The sequence below is a fragment of the Danio rerio genome, chromosome 20, assembly GCF_052040795.2.
Source record: "Danio rerio strain M-AB ecotype USA chromosome 20, GRCz13ab, whole genome shotgun sequence".
NCBI lineage: Eukaryota > Metazoa > Chordata > Actinopteri > Cypriniformes > Danionidae > Danio > Danio rerio.
In genome coordinates, this window is record NC_141040.1 from 52020587 (window position 1) to 52038796 (window position 18210).

General features: G+C 40.2%; 1 protein-coding gene and 1 long non-coding RNA gene across 3 annotated transcripts in view; one reads left to right on the forward strand and one right to left on the reverse strand.

The window, feature by feature from the left end:
* Positions 1 to 18210, forward strand: part of LOC141379463 (uncharacterized) — a 48042-nt gene that overhangs the window by 20682 nt on the left and 9150 nt on the right. The window lies entirely within an intron of this gene.
* The window catches only part of garem2 (GRB2 associated regulator of MAPK1 subtype 2), a 34049-nt gene that overhangs the window by 13553 nt on the left and 2286 nt on the right, over positions 1 to 18210 (reverse strand). Inside the window, exons 2-4 of the mRNA XM_087298754.1 lie at positions 10309 to 10449; positions 5003 to 5133; positions 2424 to 3548 (exon numbers count right to left, since the gene is read on the reverse strand). Coding sequence (XP_087154880.1) covers positions 2424 to 3548; positions 5003 to 5133; positions 10309 to 10449 — 1397 coding nt within the window. The remainder of the gene's footprint in view (positions 1 to 2423; positions 3549 to 5002; positions 5134 to 10308; positions 10450 to 18210) is intronic.

Below are 18210 nucleotides of genomic sequence, written 5' to 3' on the forward strand. Positions count from 1 at the left end.
TTATTTATGTAAAAAAATTAAAAAGCTCTGCAGTGTTTGGGTGTTCTGTGCTTGTCTGAGATAATTAGTCTACTGAAAATATAAACCATGCAAAATATCAAGCTGATCAGTTGCTCGTGTCACGTGACTCGAGGTGCAGCATTCTTAAAAGTTAAGATGTTTTCAACTGAGCATACCTGAAATACTCATTTTACTAATCTGAGGGTTAACTTTTGATGCTCAGGTGACCGAGATGTAACAAGAGAATACTGTCATTTTTCAAAATAAAAGCTTTTTCAAAAAAAATTATCGTTCAGTCAGATAATAAATAAAACGGAAATAAAATGAGGCGACAGGAGAATCAGTACCAGTCCTTACTTTTATACAGATTGCATGAAAGGAGATTCCTCCTTTCCTAAGGACTTCCTCCTTAAGTTTCCTTGGTATGTCCAATTCAACATTGGAAACATGCAAACATAAACATATCAAGCTTTCTTTAGAAACATCTCACATGTTTCTTTGTCGAGTATTTGCTGAGTTTCAGTTCATTTTAATGACGTGTTTTCCTGACACAGTCTACTGTTGCGCGATTCTCATGCAGGCTGTTTGTAATGTCAAAGCTTCGTGGGCGTGGTCGCATTAACTAATGAGCTCAGACTGAGAAGCTAGACATAGCGTTGGTTTCATACTGATTACTTTATTAAACAATATTTGTTTTCAACATGCATAGCTGCGTTTAAAAGTAGACACTTCAAGCTTTATAAACATATGTGTCTCATCTCTGGGTGTTTTATTTTCGCAGAGTTTCAGCGCATTTTACTGACGCGTTTCTAAAAACAGTTCACGGAGAGAGAAAAGACAGAATGCCTACAATGTTTATTATCCTTGTTTTGCAAAAGCACACACATTTGTTTTTGTTGTGAGTGTACACATTTAAAAGTAGACACCTAACAGATTCGATTGATGTATTGATCTTATCTGTACGATCAAAACTGAAAGTGTAATTTAGGTTCATTTCAGCTCAATGAGGTAAAAACTTGTCAGAACGCGTATACGCGGTCTTTGACCCCAGGGGGTTAATAATAATTAATCTCTTGTTCTGCGTCATTTGGATTGATTTTTAGCAGCTGATGACTCGATGCACTAAAGTAAACATTCTAAGCACAGAGCTTTGATCGTAGAATTTAGAGAACAGCCAATGTGGATCACATTGGTGTTATTGTATGCATCAAACGATTAAAATTGTGTTTACTTTTTCTTTAATTACTCAGTGATTCCTCCGCGTACCACTAGAAGTAAGCCCACGTACCGCTAGTGGTACACGTACCACAGTTTGAGAACCACTGATCTACTGTATGTGAAAACACTGATCATGTTAATGATTTCTCACAATAGTTGTCAACAATAGCCCCTTTCACACAGTGATACCGGTAAATTTCCGGAACTACTTTTCCGGTATATTAAAAAAAACGCTGTTCACACAGGCGAGGACGTTACGGAATTTTTCCGGAAAAAAGCATTCACACATCCATCGCAAAATGCCGGTAAATTCTGACATCATTAACCAGAAATGACCTCTAAACGGCTGCGCTTGTGTTTGTAAACATTTGACTACATTACAAACTCTTCGGATGGATCAGTATTGAGTACAACTCTAATGAAAACATAGGGAAACCCTTTTATATGTGTGTGTGCTGGCGCTATGGGCGCTCACGGGCACACGCAAAGCTTGCAGGTAAACAAACGGATTATCATAAACATTTTATCGATAATTATTTACACAGCATTAAGAAGGAACATAGAAACATTATCTGACTAACATCTAGCAGCTAAAGGTGTCTGGAAAAAATATTCAAAGGCTTTTATTCTCATAAACCGCGCGCACGTGAATGCGTCTGACTGTTGTGATTGGCTAAAGCAGGTGTCTCACGTCAGCACGTTCTAGACGTGGACGCGCTTATTACGGCAATCTTCCTTCTGCATTCACACAGCGCAGCATTCCGGCAAATTGCCGGTAATGTTACAACTTCTCTTTCCGGAAAATAGCCAGAACGAATTTACCGGTATTTTCAAAAAGGGCCTGTTCACACATACAACCTTTCCGGAAAATTGCCGGTAATTTTCCGGAAAGGTCTGTATGTGTGAAAGGGGCTATTGATTTAACAAAAATGTTTACATACATTATACAGTAACTTAATGTCATTTTCAGTTTTACAGCAATGCAAGTGTGATTTAAAAAGCATAGATACAAAAAATATAAGATAAATCTTAATGGTGATGCTATGGTGAGCTAATTTTTTTTTTTCAAAACAGGCCCGCGGACAACTCATGTGATCCTTGCGGGCACCATGTTGGTGACCCCTGGTTGATATCATTTATAAAAGCAGTATGATCCTAACAAAAAAAAACATTTTTAATAGAAAATCTATAAAATATCTGCTTACAGCTTCAGATTTTGGTGGGACAGGGGGTGGGGTCGACACCCTTGGCACTCTTCCTGCATCCATCTGCACCATAGCGATGTGGGTGGAGCCTACCGTTCCATCCAATGACGTAGTAGTGGAATGAAACGATATGAGGTTATGCTCCGCCTTCACTGCGCTCTCAGATGTCACTCCAAAACTTCCAGAAGTCTGATTGGTCCAGAGCTCCTCGTATGGAATCTCCTGGGAATCTGTCGACCAATCAGGTGTGACGTACTCTCGCTCTTCCCCATCGCCGTCACTAGAGGGCAGCGTGTGCGAGTCGACGAGTGAGTCTCTGCAGCCGTGTGAGATTGTGTGTGTGTGCGTGACCGCTCCGCCTCCGTACACACACAGAGACAGTCTTTGCAGGGATGTCCCCAACTCGTCACGCCCGTAGCCCTGAACACACACCCGAATTCGCCTCGGACTGAGACATTCCTCTGAGAAATCAGTTTTGACTTCACGTACGGCACGCGAATAATCGTCCGCATCAAAGCTTTCTTGGCAGCGCAGTGCGCACTGTAGCACCACCTGCTGGTAGGGAGCATCAGCGCGCAAAAGACCCTCTGGAAGTGTAAACCGTGGCATGTCCGTTAATAACAGGAAGTGAGAAGGCATCACTTCCTCTTTGCGAAGTATGCAGCAGAGAACAACAGTTTTGCTGATGATGCTAAGAAGTTTATATCGATGACCCTCGCGGATGGCGTGCAGGTCGTACGGATTTCGCGGAGGTCGTGACGGGACAGAAACGTTCACCGGTAGCCGCACGCGTTCAATAATGCTGCGTACGGTGTGTTCGCCTCCCTGCATCTGAAGCTCCTGCGGTGAGCGCGTGCAGAACCGACCACGACATTGGAATGGCAAACTAACGCTCTCATTGGTTCGATGGTTCATGCATATTAAACAAGGCATCTTCGTGCGTGCTGGACGTCCCAGTGCTCCTCCTGCTTTGCCCAGTCGGCGCAGTAGCGCCGTGAGGCGGGATTTCTCGCGAGTTGATTGGACGCAGAGCAGTTCTGCTTGGCCCATGAGAGTCAGTTCATCTCCCGCCTGCAGAGAGAAATTATACAACTCGCTGTCCTCTGTGAACTCCCCGGAAACCACCTATAGCAAGAGAAAGAGGGAGAAACAAATGTTTTAGCATTCATCCATTTTTTATTGGCTTGTGTGGCGAGGGGGCGTGGCCGAGAGCCATGGGAACGGAATGAGGCTGCCACGTAAGTGGATGCACCTGCGTTGCGCACCTGCCTCGAGTCCCACGGAAGGAGCTCTGGACTATAAAAGGAGAAACGATGGCAGAGGAAGCCAAGAGAGGACCGGGCCCGAACATATTTTACTTTTGCTTTCAGTTTTAAAATATTTATTTATAACATGCTCCTCACGGAGACTGCCGTCTAAACCAAAACAAACGGACGGCAGCTCCTCACGGAGACTGCCGTCAAACTGAAAGCAAAAGTAAAATATGTCCGGGCCCGGTCCTTTCTCGGCTTCCTCTGCCATTGTTCCTCCTTTTATAGTCCAGAGCTCCTTCCGTGGGATTCGAGGCAGGTGCGCACAGCAGGTGGTGTATCCACTTACGCGGCGGCCTCATTCTGCTCCCACGGCTCTCGGCCACGCCCCCTTGCCACAGCTTGGTTTGGGCAGGAGTCGCCACTACAGAATGAACCACCAACTACTCTGACAAATATGCAGCAGATGCCCTTCCAGCTGCTGGGAAACACTCATACTAATACAGTATATTGATTCAGCATCGATATACCAATATTCGCACCTGCAATAGTCACATCACAAGATGTGCAATGTTGAGTCTGAATTATAGTTGAACACAAGCCACAGAATTGTATTTGATTACTGTATGTATGGAGAAAATATACAATTTATGCAAAAAAATAAAAATGTTTTTATTACTTAGAATTTTTGTCGTTTCTAGTCCAAATATCTTCATTTCTAAGCGAAAACAAGATTATTTTAATTACCCCACTGGCAGATCATTTCACCTGTTTTTAAGGGAAAAACTCAATTAATTTTGACTCATTTCTTCTCAAGTTAAAAACAAAACTATATATTTTACTTGATCTAAGAATTTTTAGATATTTGGACTAGAAATAAGGCAAAACAAAGTAAGAAAAGCATTTATGGCTTTGTGGTTGTTCAATTTCTGTACCAGAATACTGTTCGACTCCGCAGAAAATCCTCAAACAGTGACCATCTATATTCATTCATTCATTTTCTTTTCGGCTTAGTGCCTTCATTAATCTGGGGTTGCCACAGTGGTATAAACCGCCAACTCATCCATGTTTTTACACAGCAGATGCCCTTCCAGGCGCAACCCATCACTGGGAAACATCCATTCACACTCATTCACACACATACACTACAGACAATTTAGCCTACCCAATTCACCAGTACCGCATGTCTTTGGACTTGTGGGGGAAACCGAAGAAATATGTAATATTAATTTTTGTTCATCTTTATTATATTGAATTGAACTGCAAATAGTTTCAGTGCACAATCACAACACTACTAATAAATTTATATATGTGAAATGCTGGCGTTACCTTAACACTAAATGTGATGGGTTCCATGACGAACACGCGATCAGGAAACACTCCTGCGATTTCCTCCACGCTTCCGAAATACTGAACCGGCTCACGGACATCCCGATCCTGATCCAATAACTTAAACTTCCCTGAGGACAGAGAAAAACACACTGAAACACACGAACACAGAAGCTGTCCATAGAGGTGATTTACAGTTAAGGTCAAAATTATTATTATTATCATTAGTGACGATACTACCGTTTACAAACTACAGTGGCACCGCCAGGATTTTGGAGTCATAAGCTGCGTCCCAAATGGCACACTATACACTATGCACTCATGCACTATGTACTTATGCACTTACACACTCAACAGGATAGTATATGTATGTTGTGTCGTCCCAAATGGCACACTAATTTTTTTGTACTAAGCGGAAATTCAAACCGTTTCCCTGATCACGTTTGACGGTTGCCAGATCAGTGAAATAAACAACCTAATTATCAAATAATACCTGCCGTGAGTATAACCGCACTCACCATCGGGAGGTGCTATAATCACTCTTGTAGGAGAATTTTGCTTTCACCATCCAAAATAAATAAAGTTATTCAACATGTGCGTCCGATAGCTCCGCCCCTTCCGCTACGTAAGCAAACCTGCGGTCGTTGAGTGTGTAATGAAGTGTCCATCATTAAACACTTCATTTTAGCGGCTGAATGAGTGCATCATCCGGGTAATTAAAGTGCACTTAATGTTTTTAGAGTTTTCAGTGTGAACACACGACTTACACTATTTATACTACAAAATGGCGTAGAATAGTGCACAAGTATGCGATTTGGGACGCAGCTATAGTTTTGCAATGCTAGCATAGTACCGGTAAACCGTGCACCTATCAAGTACTGCTGTAAAACACATTTGCAGGTAAGCTACTGTGAAGGGGCAGTTGCGGTAACTTGCTGGCAACAGTGCTGCCAGTAAGTTACCACAAAAATACAATAAAATGTCTCACAGTGTACTTCAAAATGAGCATTAACACACAGTGAGAGAAACCCAGCTTATGGTATGTACTCATTTAGGGATGAGTGTGTGATCTTATAGGTCATTTTCACACACACAGATAAAGTGTGAGAGAGCGTATCTCTCTTTGTCTTTCAGTCTCCCAGCAACAGCTTTTCTTTCTGCTGGCCTATACCACACTCAGAGCTCAAATACTCTCTTTCACTTCTGGAGATTCACTCGTCTGGTCTGGCTGCATTTGCACAAAATAAATCTCTTGTATTGAAAAACGTCTGCGCTGTCATGTGAACGCCTCTAAAACTACTGTTTTAAACCAATCACAGCTACACTGTTAAGGGGTCAAAATTACACATTTTGCTTGGTAGCATCTATCTATCTATCTCTGTCCGTCCGTCCGTCCGTCCGTCCGTCCGTCTGTCTGTCTGTCTGTCTATCTATCTATCTATCTGTCTTATTTATTTATTCATTAATGAAATTTCATCACTATCTATCATCTATCTATCTATCCATCCATCCATCCATCATCTATCCATCCATCCATCTATCTATCTATCTATCTATCTATCTATCTATCTATCTATCTGTCTGTCTGTCTGTCTGTCTGTCTGTCTATCTATCTATCTATCTATCTATCTATCTATCTATCTATCTATCTGTCTTATTTATTTATTCATTAATGGAATTTCATCACTATCTATCATCTATCTATCCATCCATCCATCCATCCATCCATCTATCTATCTATCTATCTATCTATCTATCTATCTATCTATCTATCTATCTATCTATCTATCTATCTATCTATCTATCTATCTATCTATCCATCTATCTATCTATCTATCCATCTATCCATCCATCCATCCATCCATCCATCCATCCATCCATCCATCCATCCATCCATCCATCTATCTATCTATCTATCTATCCATCCATCTATTCCCAAAACCCTACATTATCAAGGTCAAACACTCACACTGTCTTTTAAGAGTCATCACTAAACGCCCTCTTGCAAATCATTCAAATCATGTGCAACTCGACAATATCAGCGTCTTCTCATCTTCTGCATGTCTCAGCTGTGTAAAAAAAAAATCATCCTTCTGTAATTCCATCTTTGTTATTAGCACTCTATCAGTCTATCTGCAAGACGTTAGACACAAATGACCTCATTCCTCCCTCTCAGCATCTTACAGCCTCCGGAAACCCCAGCAGATGATCTCATTGGTCACCTGACCTAATGGTGCGGGTGGCGGGTATATTAGGTAACTTGTGTCCCAGGAGAGGAAGTCCAGTACTGTAATGTCTGCAATTCCGGAAGCTCGGTAAACGGGCTCCTCTGTGACTCCCGTGGGAATGACGTCAGGGTGAGGTAATGATAAGCTGGAGTTTATGAATGAGAGAGCGCTATTAAAGGGTCAGGGATTGAAACATTTGCCCCTGCTGGATATATAGCGTAACTACAGCATTCTGTGGGCAAAAAGCACCGTAATGCATTGACAGCCATTCATAAAGAGTTGTCTTTTAAAGTGTAATACACAAGTTTGATAAGAACATTTGACCAATCAAAGTAGTACAGTAAGAAAGTTTTATTTTTTAGCCCTTGTATATTAGAATGTGTCTTGCTTAATGTTTTTTTTATGTTGTATATACAGTCAGAATTATTCGCCTTCCTGTACATTTTCACAATATTTCTGTTTAATGGAAAGAAGATTTTTTCAACACATTTCTAAACATAATAGTTTTACTAACTCATTTCTAATAAATCATATCTTTTATCTTTGCCATAATGACAGTAGGCATGGGCTTAAGATTTTGAAGGTACGATAACCTTTGATAAAAATATCACGCTTTCACGGTTTGATGGTATTGTGATTACTACTCTAAAATATAATCTTTTTAAATGTCTGAGTAAAAACAGGGCTTCTGCAGGTTTAATCACGTCAAATTTAAGACTTTTTAAGACCATTATGAATTAAATTTCAGACTTTCACATGGAAAAACGCTCATAACTTTGAATATCAACCAGGGGATTTTTTTACGTGCTCCATTAAAATTAAAATTCAGTTATTTCTTAGCAACATATTTTAAATAATGTGTAAAAACAAGCAAACTTTAGTTATATACATATATTTTTTTATTAGAATAACCTTAGCATTAAGTTTTAAAAGCAATAACAAACAAAATTTATACACAGCATAAATGTATGCATAAAACATGGAGAACTTTTAAACAAATGTTATTGTAAGGATGTAAGACAATTAAGCTATATTGCTAAATAGTTAATAAATTGTAATTTTGTCAAAACGTTTTTTTTTTTACATAAAAATATTTTTAACCATTTATAATATTTTAGAACAGTAAACATGTCAGGCTGAATAATGAAAATAAATCATTGACTTCTGCTGTCTTCATTTGTTTCAAAAATTAAATTGGCTTATGAGTGTGTGTGGGTGTTTCCTAGAACTGGGTTGCAGCTGGAAGTGCATCCGCTGCGTAAAACATGCTAGATAAGTTGGCAGTTCATTCCGCAGTGGCGACCCCAGATTAATAAAAGGATGAGGCTGAAGAAGAATGAATGAATGAATGCAATACACACAAATTTTGTATGATTAATTGTTTAATTTTATGTTTTATTAAGTACAGGTAAGAATACATGTGTTTAATTATTACATTTTTAGAATTTTTAATGTAAAAATCATTCATAATGATCATGTTTGTTTCTCTATTGCCTGAATGCTTTGTCTTTATTGTATGAAAACACTCAATGCAATAAAACAGACTGAATTGTGTGTGTGTGTATGAGAGAGAGAGAGAGAGAGAGCAGAGACTGAATGTGTGTGTAACGAAGAGCCTCTAAGTGAGCATGTGGGAAGTTAAGTGCTTGAATACAACAATCAATATACTGTTAACAACCAATCATCTGCCTCTCTCCGGTCTGAGCGTCTTTCTAATAGTTTCATTCATTCATTCATTCATTTTCTTTTCGGCTTAGTCTCTTTATTAATTTAGGGTTGCCACAGTGGAATGAACCACCAACTTATCCAGCATATGTTTTATGCAGCGGAAGCCCTTCCAGGTGCAAACCATCCCTAGGAAACACCCATACACTCTCACTCAGACACATAGACTACGAACAATTTACCTTACCCAGTTCACCTATAGCGAATGTCTTTGGACTTGTGGGGGAAACCCATGACAACACGGGGAGAACATGCAAACTCCACAGAAATGCCAACTGAACCAGCCGAGGCTCGAACCAGCGATACCTATTGCGCCACTGTGTCCGTAATTGACAAAAATCAGCTTTTTTTCCTGATATATCTTAGCTTTTCTCTGCTCTGGGCTCAGCTTAACTGAATAATACTTAACTTGTACTAACAGAACTTTGGAAGGAAATATGGTATAGACACTAAATATGCCACTTTTGAAGTGGTGTGCACGCAAGCGCCGCGTTTTTTAGATGCTGTGTCAAGTTGAAAGATCTTGAATATTCACACAGTGCAGCTTATCAATAGCTATGTTTATAGCTATCAAAACCAATTCAAAAATGCTTATCAAGTTTATGCGCAAAACTGGATTATCGCATAAAAGACGTGCGAATAAAGCAGTAATTCCATTCACCGAGTCAAAGCGAACAACATCGTCACTTCCTGATTAACTGGCGCCAAACATTAACTGTAAAAACGGAATTTGCTGTGATAAGAGAAGCTGCGTGAATCTTGTCTACATTTAATAAATGACTTGCCTCTCAGAAAGTAATGCACGCAGTGAACACGCAGTGGTGTTTGAAAGCATGAGACGCGGAGCACAGACGCTCTTGATTCTGGAGATCATTAATAATATAATAACACTAAAACTGAGATGGTTAAGGTGTATTAGAGTGGCCAAAACAACATTTCAGATGTTTTTCAATGTGCTCAGCCTGCTGGTTTATCCGTTCACACACATTTTTATCATCACAATACATGTTTTAATGCGCATACTGGAATTTGTTCGGTAAAAGTGTTTCTATCGTATTTTATGCACATCTTTTCTTATCAAATAAAAAGTTCATCCTACTCCGTTATGCGCGTACTTTTTGTCAATACACATTTTCAAAATTGATCCACATCTTAGCATTTCTATCAACCGTTTGTTATGCACATATCCAAAATGCACATAATAATATTTGGATGGAAGCGTAAGTACAGTCTGAATATCGCAGTTTTGCATTTTTTTTTTTTTTTGGATTTGTCAACTCAAAATTTAATTTGCAACCCCGAGTTTGATCAACTCTTTTTATGCAACAGGCTTCAGTGTGTATGTTGTGGTACCTTGATACTGTAATGGGATGTCTATTTTGGGTCCGATCACGTAATGGCCCTCCTCCAGGCTGTGGGCAGTGACGGTGGTCCACTGTCTGCAGGAGTGAAGCAGAATCACGTCCTCCTCTGACAAACCTTCCACATTCTCACCTGCACACGCACAAAAATACACAAATGATCAAAACAATTGCTTCAGCATTGATGCCAAAAATACACACAGGGCTGGGCGGTTAGTTGTTGTTGTTGTGTAGTTTATTATTAATAATAATAATAATTCCTCAGATTTAAATAGCGCTTTTCTAGACACTCAAAGCGCTTTACATATTCTTGGGGGAATCTCCTCAACCACCACCAGTGTGCAGCATCCACCTGGATGACGTGACGGCAGCTGTATTGCGCCAGACCGCACATCACACACCAGCTGATTGGTGGAGAAGAGTGATGAAGCCAATTACGAAATGGGGATGGTTAGGGCGCCATGACGGACAGAGGCCAGAGGGATTATAACGACCACAGGGAGTCAGGACCTCGGTTTAACGTCTCATCCAAAAGACGACACTCACTGAGCAGTATAGAGTCCCTGTCATTATACTGGGGCATTAGGACGAGAGGGTGCTCGCTGCAGAGCCATTTGAGGAGAGCTGTGCTCCATCGAGGGGGAGCATGAGCTGTCGCTCCTCCTCCTGTAAGCTGTTTTAATGCGTACACCAACCCCACCCCTAACCCTACCCCCAGTGACATCACTCGTAGAAGAAGTGCAAAAAAGGTGGAGCTCAAGCTTAAGCTCCCCCTCGCTGGAGCTCAGCTCTCCTCAAATGGCTCTGCAGCGAGCACCACTTGATTAGGACTCACACAGACCACAGGTTAGGCACCCCCTGCTGGTCTCACTAACACCACCACTATTGTGTCCTAGCTGAATTATACTTCTGCGTCGAGTGATTGCTATAACCCATGTCACACAGAAAATCACTTGATCACCTCAGTTGATCTAAATCAGGGTTGTCAAATCCAAACTTGATAAGGGCCGCACTGAGTGTTGTGAGTAAAATCAGGCGCCGTACATACACATTTTTAAATAAATTATTTATTGAAGAAAATAAAAGGGTATCGACAACTGCATAACATCTCTTACACTTCATTAAACCACATTTATCAAAATAGTAAGGTTTTACATTTAATTTGTGTCACAGCAGGATTTTTCTCTATCAAAACATGAAGGTCTCTAACCAATATAAGCATGAAACAGTACAGTAGGCTGGCATAGAACAGTGGTCTACTTTAAAAAACAATTTCATATTCAGAAAAAAACTAATGATAAAACAAAACGCCTACAACCGATATACCACATTGTAACAAACAACAGATGGTTTCTGATATTGTTTTTGATTTATTTTATTTATTTTTTTATTTTTAATTATTGAACTTGTTCTTTTAGCTTTAGAAAGGCAACTAATCATAAAATGATCCATGTCAATTGTCAATGCCTGCAATCGAAGTTGTGGATTTCAGAGTAGTGATGGGTCATTCATGAACGATTCATTCATTTAGAACGAATCTTCAATATGACTCTGGAATTACAAGTCTTCTCAGGGACTGATTCGTTTATCCGCGCGTGCACACATTTGTGCAGGTGGTATCGTTTATTTCAAATCTTTTGAGTCGTTTAGCGCAGAAAGGCTGAAGCCAATCATATGCGTTTAGAGCCGGAAAAATAATTGATCCGTTCATCTCTCGATTCCTTTATCGGGTCTGAGTCATTCGTTCCTCACGGGCCATTCACTTGCGTTTGGAGCCAAAAAAAGAATTGAACTGTTCATCTCTTGAGTCCTCGATCGGGTCTGAGGTATTCGTTCATCACGGACCAATCATTTGCGTTTAGAGCCGGAAAAAGAATTGAACCGTTCATCTCGACTCCTCTATCGGGTCTGAGTCATTCGTTCCTCACGGGCCATTCATTTGCGTTTAGAGCCAAAAAAAGAATTGAACTGTTCATCTCTCGAGTCTTCTGTCGGGTCTGATTCATTCGTTCCTCACAGGCCATTCATTTGGGTTTAGAGCCGGAAAAAGAAGTGAACCGTTCATCTCGATTCCTCTATCGGGTTTGAGTCATTCGTTCTTCACGGGCCAATCAAATGTGTTTAGAGCCGGAAAAAGAATTGAATTGAAAGGCGAACTAATTATCATGTCTCCTATCGGCTTAGACTGTGTACATTAGTTAAGATTATACGTGACTGTCAGTGTAACGTGAACAAACCACTGACATTTGAAGACATGAAGAGGCGAGCTGAGCAAAGAGACAAAAATACCTTCAAGAGCAGGTAAACATTGAATTATTATTTTCTCCTCCTTATAGTATTCTATTTATGTCTTATTTGTCTTGTGATCATCCTTTTGGGCTAGTTATAAATGTGTTTGGAAGCAATTTTTAACATTTTAACAATATTTTAGCAAATTGAACCAAATGAATGAAATGAATCGAAAAAAGACTCACAGATCCAAGTCAGTAAAATGATCCGAACTTCCCATCACTATTTCAGAGGGAAAAAATTAAAGCAATATATTTATTAGTGGGCTATTATAGATAAATGGTAGCCTATATAAACACATGGTAAGAAATTGTATTATTTAGATTATTTTGATCCAAAGGACACTTGCACTGGGCTTACATGCCAAACCTAAGAAAATTAGGGATTTTTACCAGACATCCAGCATGTTTTCATAGAACAAATCTTATCTATTCTAGGTGTAATGTCCTGTGCCATGGCTACTTTCATTACAGACGTAATATGGTGGTCTGTGAGGCGGGATCTGTAGGATGTATCATCTGTAGGATACATTATGAGTTGCTCTGACAATAACCTTTTAGTTCAGTTTATTGAACTTATACATCACTTTTAAAACAGCTGACCAGGTGTTGTACATGGAAAATAGCAACAGCTGCTCGGTTTAACATGGGAAATTAACTGTTCATGCTAGTGCTGAACCATACATCGTTTGAGCATCGATATCGCAATGTGTACATGAAAAATAGCAATAGCCGCGCTCAGTGTAGCATGGAAATTTCAATGCACACAAACACACACACACACACACACATACACGCATACAAACACAGACAGACACACACACACACACTCATACACTCACACACATACAGATACAAATGCACACAAACACATGCACAAACAAACACACACTCATACATACAGATACAAATAGACACAAACACAAAAACAGCCACACACACAGATACAAGCCCGCACAAACAAACACTCATACACACAACAAAAAATACACCTACACAAACAAACACACACTCATACACACAGATACAAACACACATACATACACACAGATCCAAATGATCGCATACAGACACACACACTCATACACACAGATACAAACACATACACACAGATACAAATGATCGCATACAGACACACACACTCATACACACAACACAAATACACCTACACAAACAAACACACACTCATACACACAGCTAATAATGATCGCATACAGACACACACACTCATACACACAACACAAATACACCCACACAAACAAACACACACTCATACACACAGATACAAAGGATCGCATACAGACACACACACTCATACACACTACACAAATACACACACACACAAACAAACACACACTCATACACTCAGATACAAACACACACACATACAAATGATCGCATACACACACATACATACAGATACAAACACACACAGACAGACAAACGCAGACACACACAAACACACATACTGTACACACTCATACACACAGATAAAAATGATCACAAACAGACACAAACACAGGCACACTCACACACACACACACACACACATCAGAGCTCAACCACAAACATCAAATGAGCTCTTTGAACTTCCTCACATTGGGTTTATGGGAAAAACTGAGGTCAGCCATGAGACGCAAACAGCATCAGATGCAGCACACACACACACACACAGAGAGAGAGAGCTCAACTCTATTGATCCGGCATTAACAGAACTAGTGTAAACACAGACGCTTTAGACAGAGAGCGGGTCCTGAGTGCACACTCACTGATTGTCTGTTGTGTATAATTACTGCTGTCTGCGCAGATCCGTACCCCTGTATACATTTCTGGAGAGAGTGAAATACATCCCAGGAGCTACGTTTTTTGCAGTTTTAGTTTTAGTGGCAGCTGTGTACGCTTTTACAGATCTCAAATTTCTCTCACACGTGTGCCTGCTGTTCTTGAAGGGCTGTCTTGGCTGTCACGTCTCTACAATGTTGCATAGAGGCCGGGGACAGTACTTCTGGACTGGGCAACTGGGGTGGTGGTTCCCATTTTTTAAAAGGGGGACCGGAGGGTGTGCTCCAACTAAAGGGGGATCACAATCCTCAGCCTCCCAGGAAAAGTCTATACCAGGGTACGTGAGATTAGGATCTGGCCGATGGTTGAACCTAGGATCCAGAAGGAACAATGCGGTTTTCATCCGGGCCGTGGCACACTGGATCAGCTCTATACCCTCACCAGGGTGCTTAAGAGTTCATGGGAGTATGCCCAACTAGTCCACATGTATTTTGTGGACTTGGAGAAGGCATTCGACCGTATCCCTCCTGGCATTCTGTGGAGGGTCCTGTTGGAGTATGGGGTCAGAGGCGCTCTGTTAAGGGCCATCTCGTGATTGTATGAACAGAGTAGGAGTCTGGTTCGCATTGCTGGCAATAAGTCAAACTTGTTTCCAGTGCATGTTGTGCCCTTTGTCACCAATTTTGTTCATAATTTTTATGGACAGAATTTCAAGTGCAGCCTTGGGCTGGAGGGGATCCGGTTCGGGGACCACAGGATTTCATCTCTGTTATTCGCTGACGATGTTGTTCTTCAATCAACATGGACCTTTAGCATGCCCTGAGGCGGTTTGCTGCCGAGTGTGACACGGCTGGGATGAGAATCAGCACCTCCAAGTCAAAGGCCATGGTGCACCACCGGAAAAAGGTGGTTTGCCATCTTCAGGTTGGAGGAAAGTCCTTACCCCAGGTGGAGGAGTTAGAGTATCTTGGGGTTTTGTTCATGAGTGAGGGAAGGATGGAACATGAGATTGACAGGCGGAGTGGTGTAGCGGCTGCAGTAATGGGGTCGATGTATCGGTCTGCTGTGGTAAAGAAGGAGCTGAACTGAAAGGTAAAGCTCTCAATTTACCGGTCAATCTATGATCCTACTCTCACCTATAGTCCTGAGCTTTGGGTCATGACCGAAAGGACAAGATCTCGGATACAAGCGGCCGAAATGAGTTTTAAGGCACACCCTTATAGACAGGGTGAGGAGCTCTGTCTCCCGGGTGGAGCTCGGAGCGAGCTGCTGCTCCTCTACATCGAGAGAAGTCAGCTGAGGTGGCTCGGGCATATGTTTCAGATGCCTCCAGGACACCTACCTAGGGAGGCATTCCAGGCATGTTCCACCAGGAGGAGGCCTAGGGAAAGACCCAGTACATGCTGGAGGGACTATGTCTCTCGGCTGGCCTGGGAACACCTTGGGATCCCCCCCCAGAGGAGCTAGAAGAAGTGTCTGGGAAGAGGGAAGTCTAGAGTTCTCTCCTACGACTGCTGCCCCCATGACCCAGCCCCGGATAAGCGGATCAAAATGACATGACATGACCGATTAACCCGCCCACACCCTTCCCTAAACCCAACTGCTGTGTTTTGAAAAGCAATCCAGAAAAAGAAAAGCCCTAACCTGATTTTTACCACGTTTTCAGATTTTACCACATTCTTACCCTGTTATTTACATGTTTATTTTTTGGCTTCCATTTTTACCTTACCAGACTCTTCGCCGGACTCGAACGTCAGCTGGTGAAAATTAACTTTGTCATACCGACCCATATCGTTCGTTTTAGAAATGAAATGCACCCAAAAGTATCTCTGGCTACATAATTCATGATCTCCGGAAATTTATATAGGGCCACATAGTCAGAGTGAGCCTGGGTTGCATTAATCCAACATTCCATATACTTGCGAATGCGATGTGACTATTGTGAATGATCACATTGCAATATTGATGCTGAAACGATATATTGTGCAGCCCTTATAAATACTATATTCAGAATTAAGTCCATAAAATAACAGACATAGTATTGGCAGTTTATTAGCAGTTCGTTTTTGTACCGTAATTTACAACACCAACAATATACAACTTTACAATATTTTTAATATAATATTTTATTGGAGACAATATATAACTTTAGACTATTTAAAAAGTCAATAAAAGAAAAAAAAATTTCAAACTTTTCAACATCAAAAGTTGTTAGAAGAAAGTTTAAGGTCTCATGACGCAATTGAAATGCATTAACAAGTGAAACTAATAACAACATGAATAACAAAATGCATGAAACTGTTAATTTATGGATTTATTTACTGTGCAGCATCTAATCAAGCTGACATGAGCTGAACATTGCAAATAAACACTACAGTCAACATGACAGATATTCATAATAAATCTTTATTTTAATATGGTGTTAAAACTATTTTCATATTTATGAATGTATTTATTGCACTTTAAAAGTCCCTTGACATTACTTTTGTTTTAGTACTTCTGATTATGGCTTTTATTATTACTTTAATTCTTTCATTTTCCGTCAGCTTAGTTTCTATTTCCAAAGCAGAAAGAACCACCAACTTATCCAGCATATGTTTTACGCAGCGGATGCCCTTCCAGCCACAACCCAGTACTGGGAAACACCCATACACACACACATTCACACACACTCATACACTACGGACTATTTAACTTATTCAATTCCCCTATAGCGAATGTGTTTGGACTGTGGGGGAAACCGGCGCACCCGGAGGAAACCAGCACCAACACAGGGAGAACATGCAAACTCTAGAAAGGCCAACTGGCCCAGCCAGGACTCGAACCAGTGACCTTCTGTCTGTGAGGTGACAGTGCTAACCACTGAGCCACCATGCCGCCCATTATTAGTTTAAATCTTTAATTTTTTATATTGAATATTTAGTTTACCTTTATTTTAGGTTTAATTTTAACTTAAATTAATTTGTAAATTGTTCATGCAGGTTTTTTTTATTTCATTTCACTGTCAATGTTTTGTCTTTGTAAGATGTCCTTAAGTGCCATTAAAAATCTATAACAATACTTATATAAAATACTTTTAGTTGACATTTACATTATCTAAAGTAAAAACACAACTATTTACATTTAATTATTTCAATTACTTTTTTACATTTTAGATTCGGAGTACAATTTTAATTTTCATTATTTTAACTAATAATGTTTTATAACTCTTTGGAACTGCCCCTTTTAGGCTTTGATCCAAATTGTGCCATTTTAGTGACTGTCACTTTAAATTCAAATGAGATTGTTCTCCATTCAAAAGAGGGCGGAGCTACAATTTCAAGTTTATTTTGTTTATAAAACACATTTAAAAACAGCGACAAGACTGACCAAAGTACATAAGACAGAGTAATATTTAGTAAAAATAAAGAGAAATTTATAAAAACAGAAATAAAACCAAGAGAAACAACAGAAATATATTTAGAAACAAAGCAAAAAATAATGACAAACAAAATGTGTCAGCATAGAGGCAGATTCAAAACTCTAATGGCAGACGGCTGCTTCTCACTCAGGGCTGTTTATGCTAATGAGGGAGAGATGATCACTAATGGGTGGGACTTTCCCCCACTGATTACATGTGCTAAGCGTGAATGTCAAAAGGTTTTTTTATAAATGTTTACTATAAGAGACTGGTTATGTCAACACGCATTGGCACACAACTGTGTTTAAACCCCTTATAAAAGTAATTTTGGCAAATTAGGTCACCTTTAAAAACATGTTCTCATTCAGTCATAAAAGCAGTCATTCAATCATTTTCCTTCGGCTTGGTCATTTTATTTATCAGG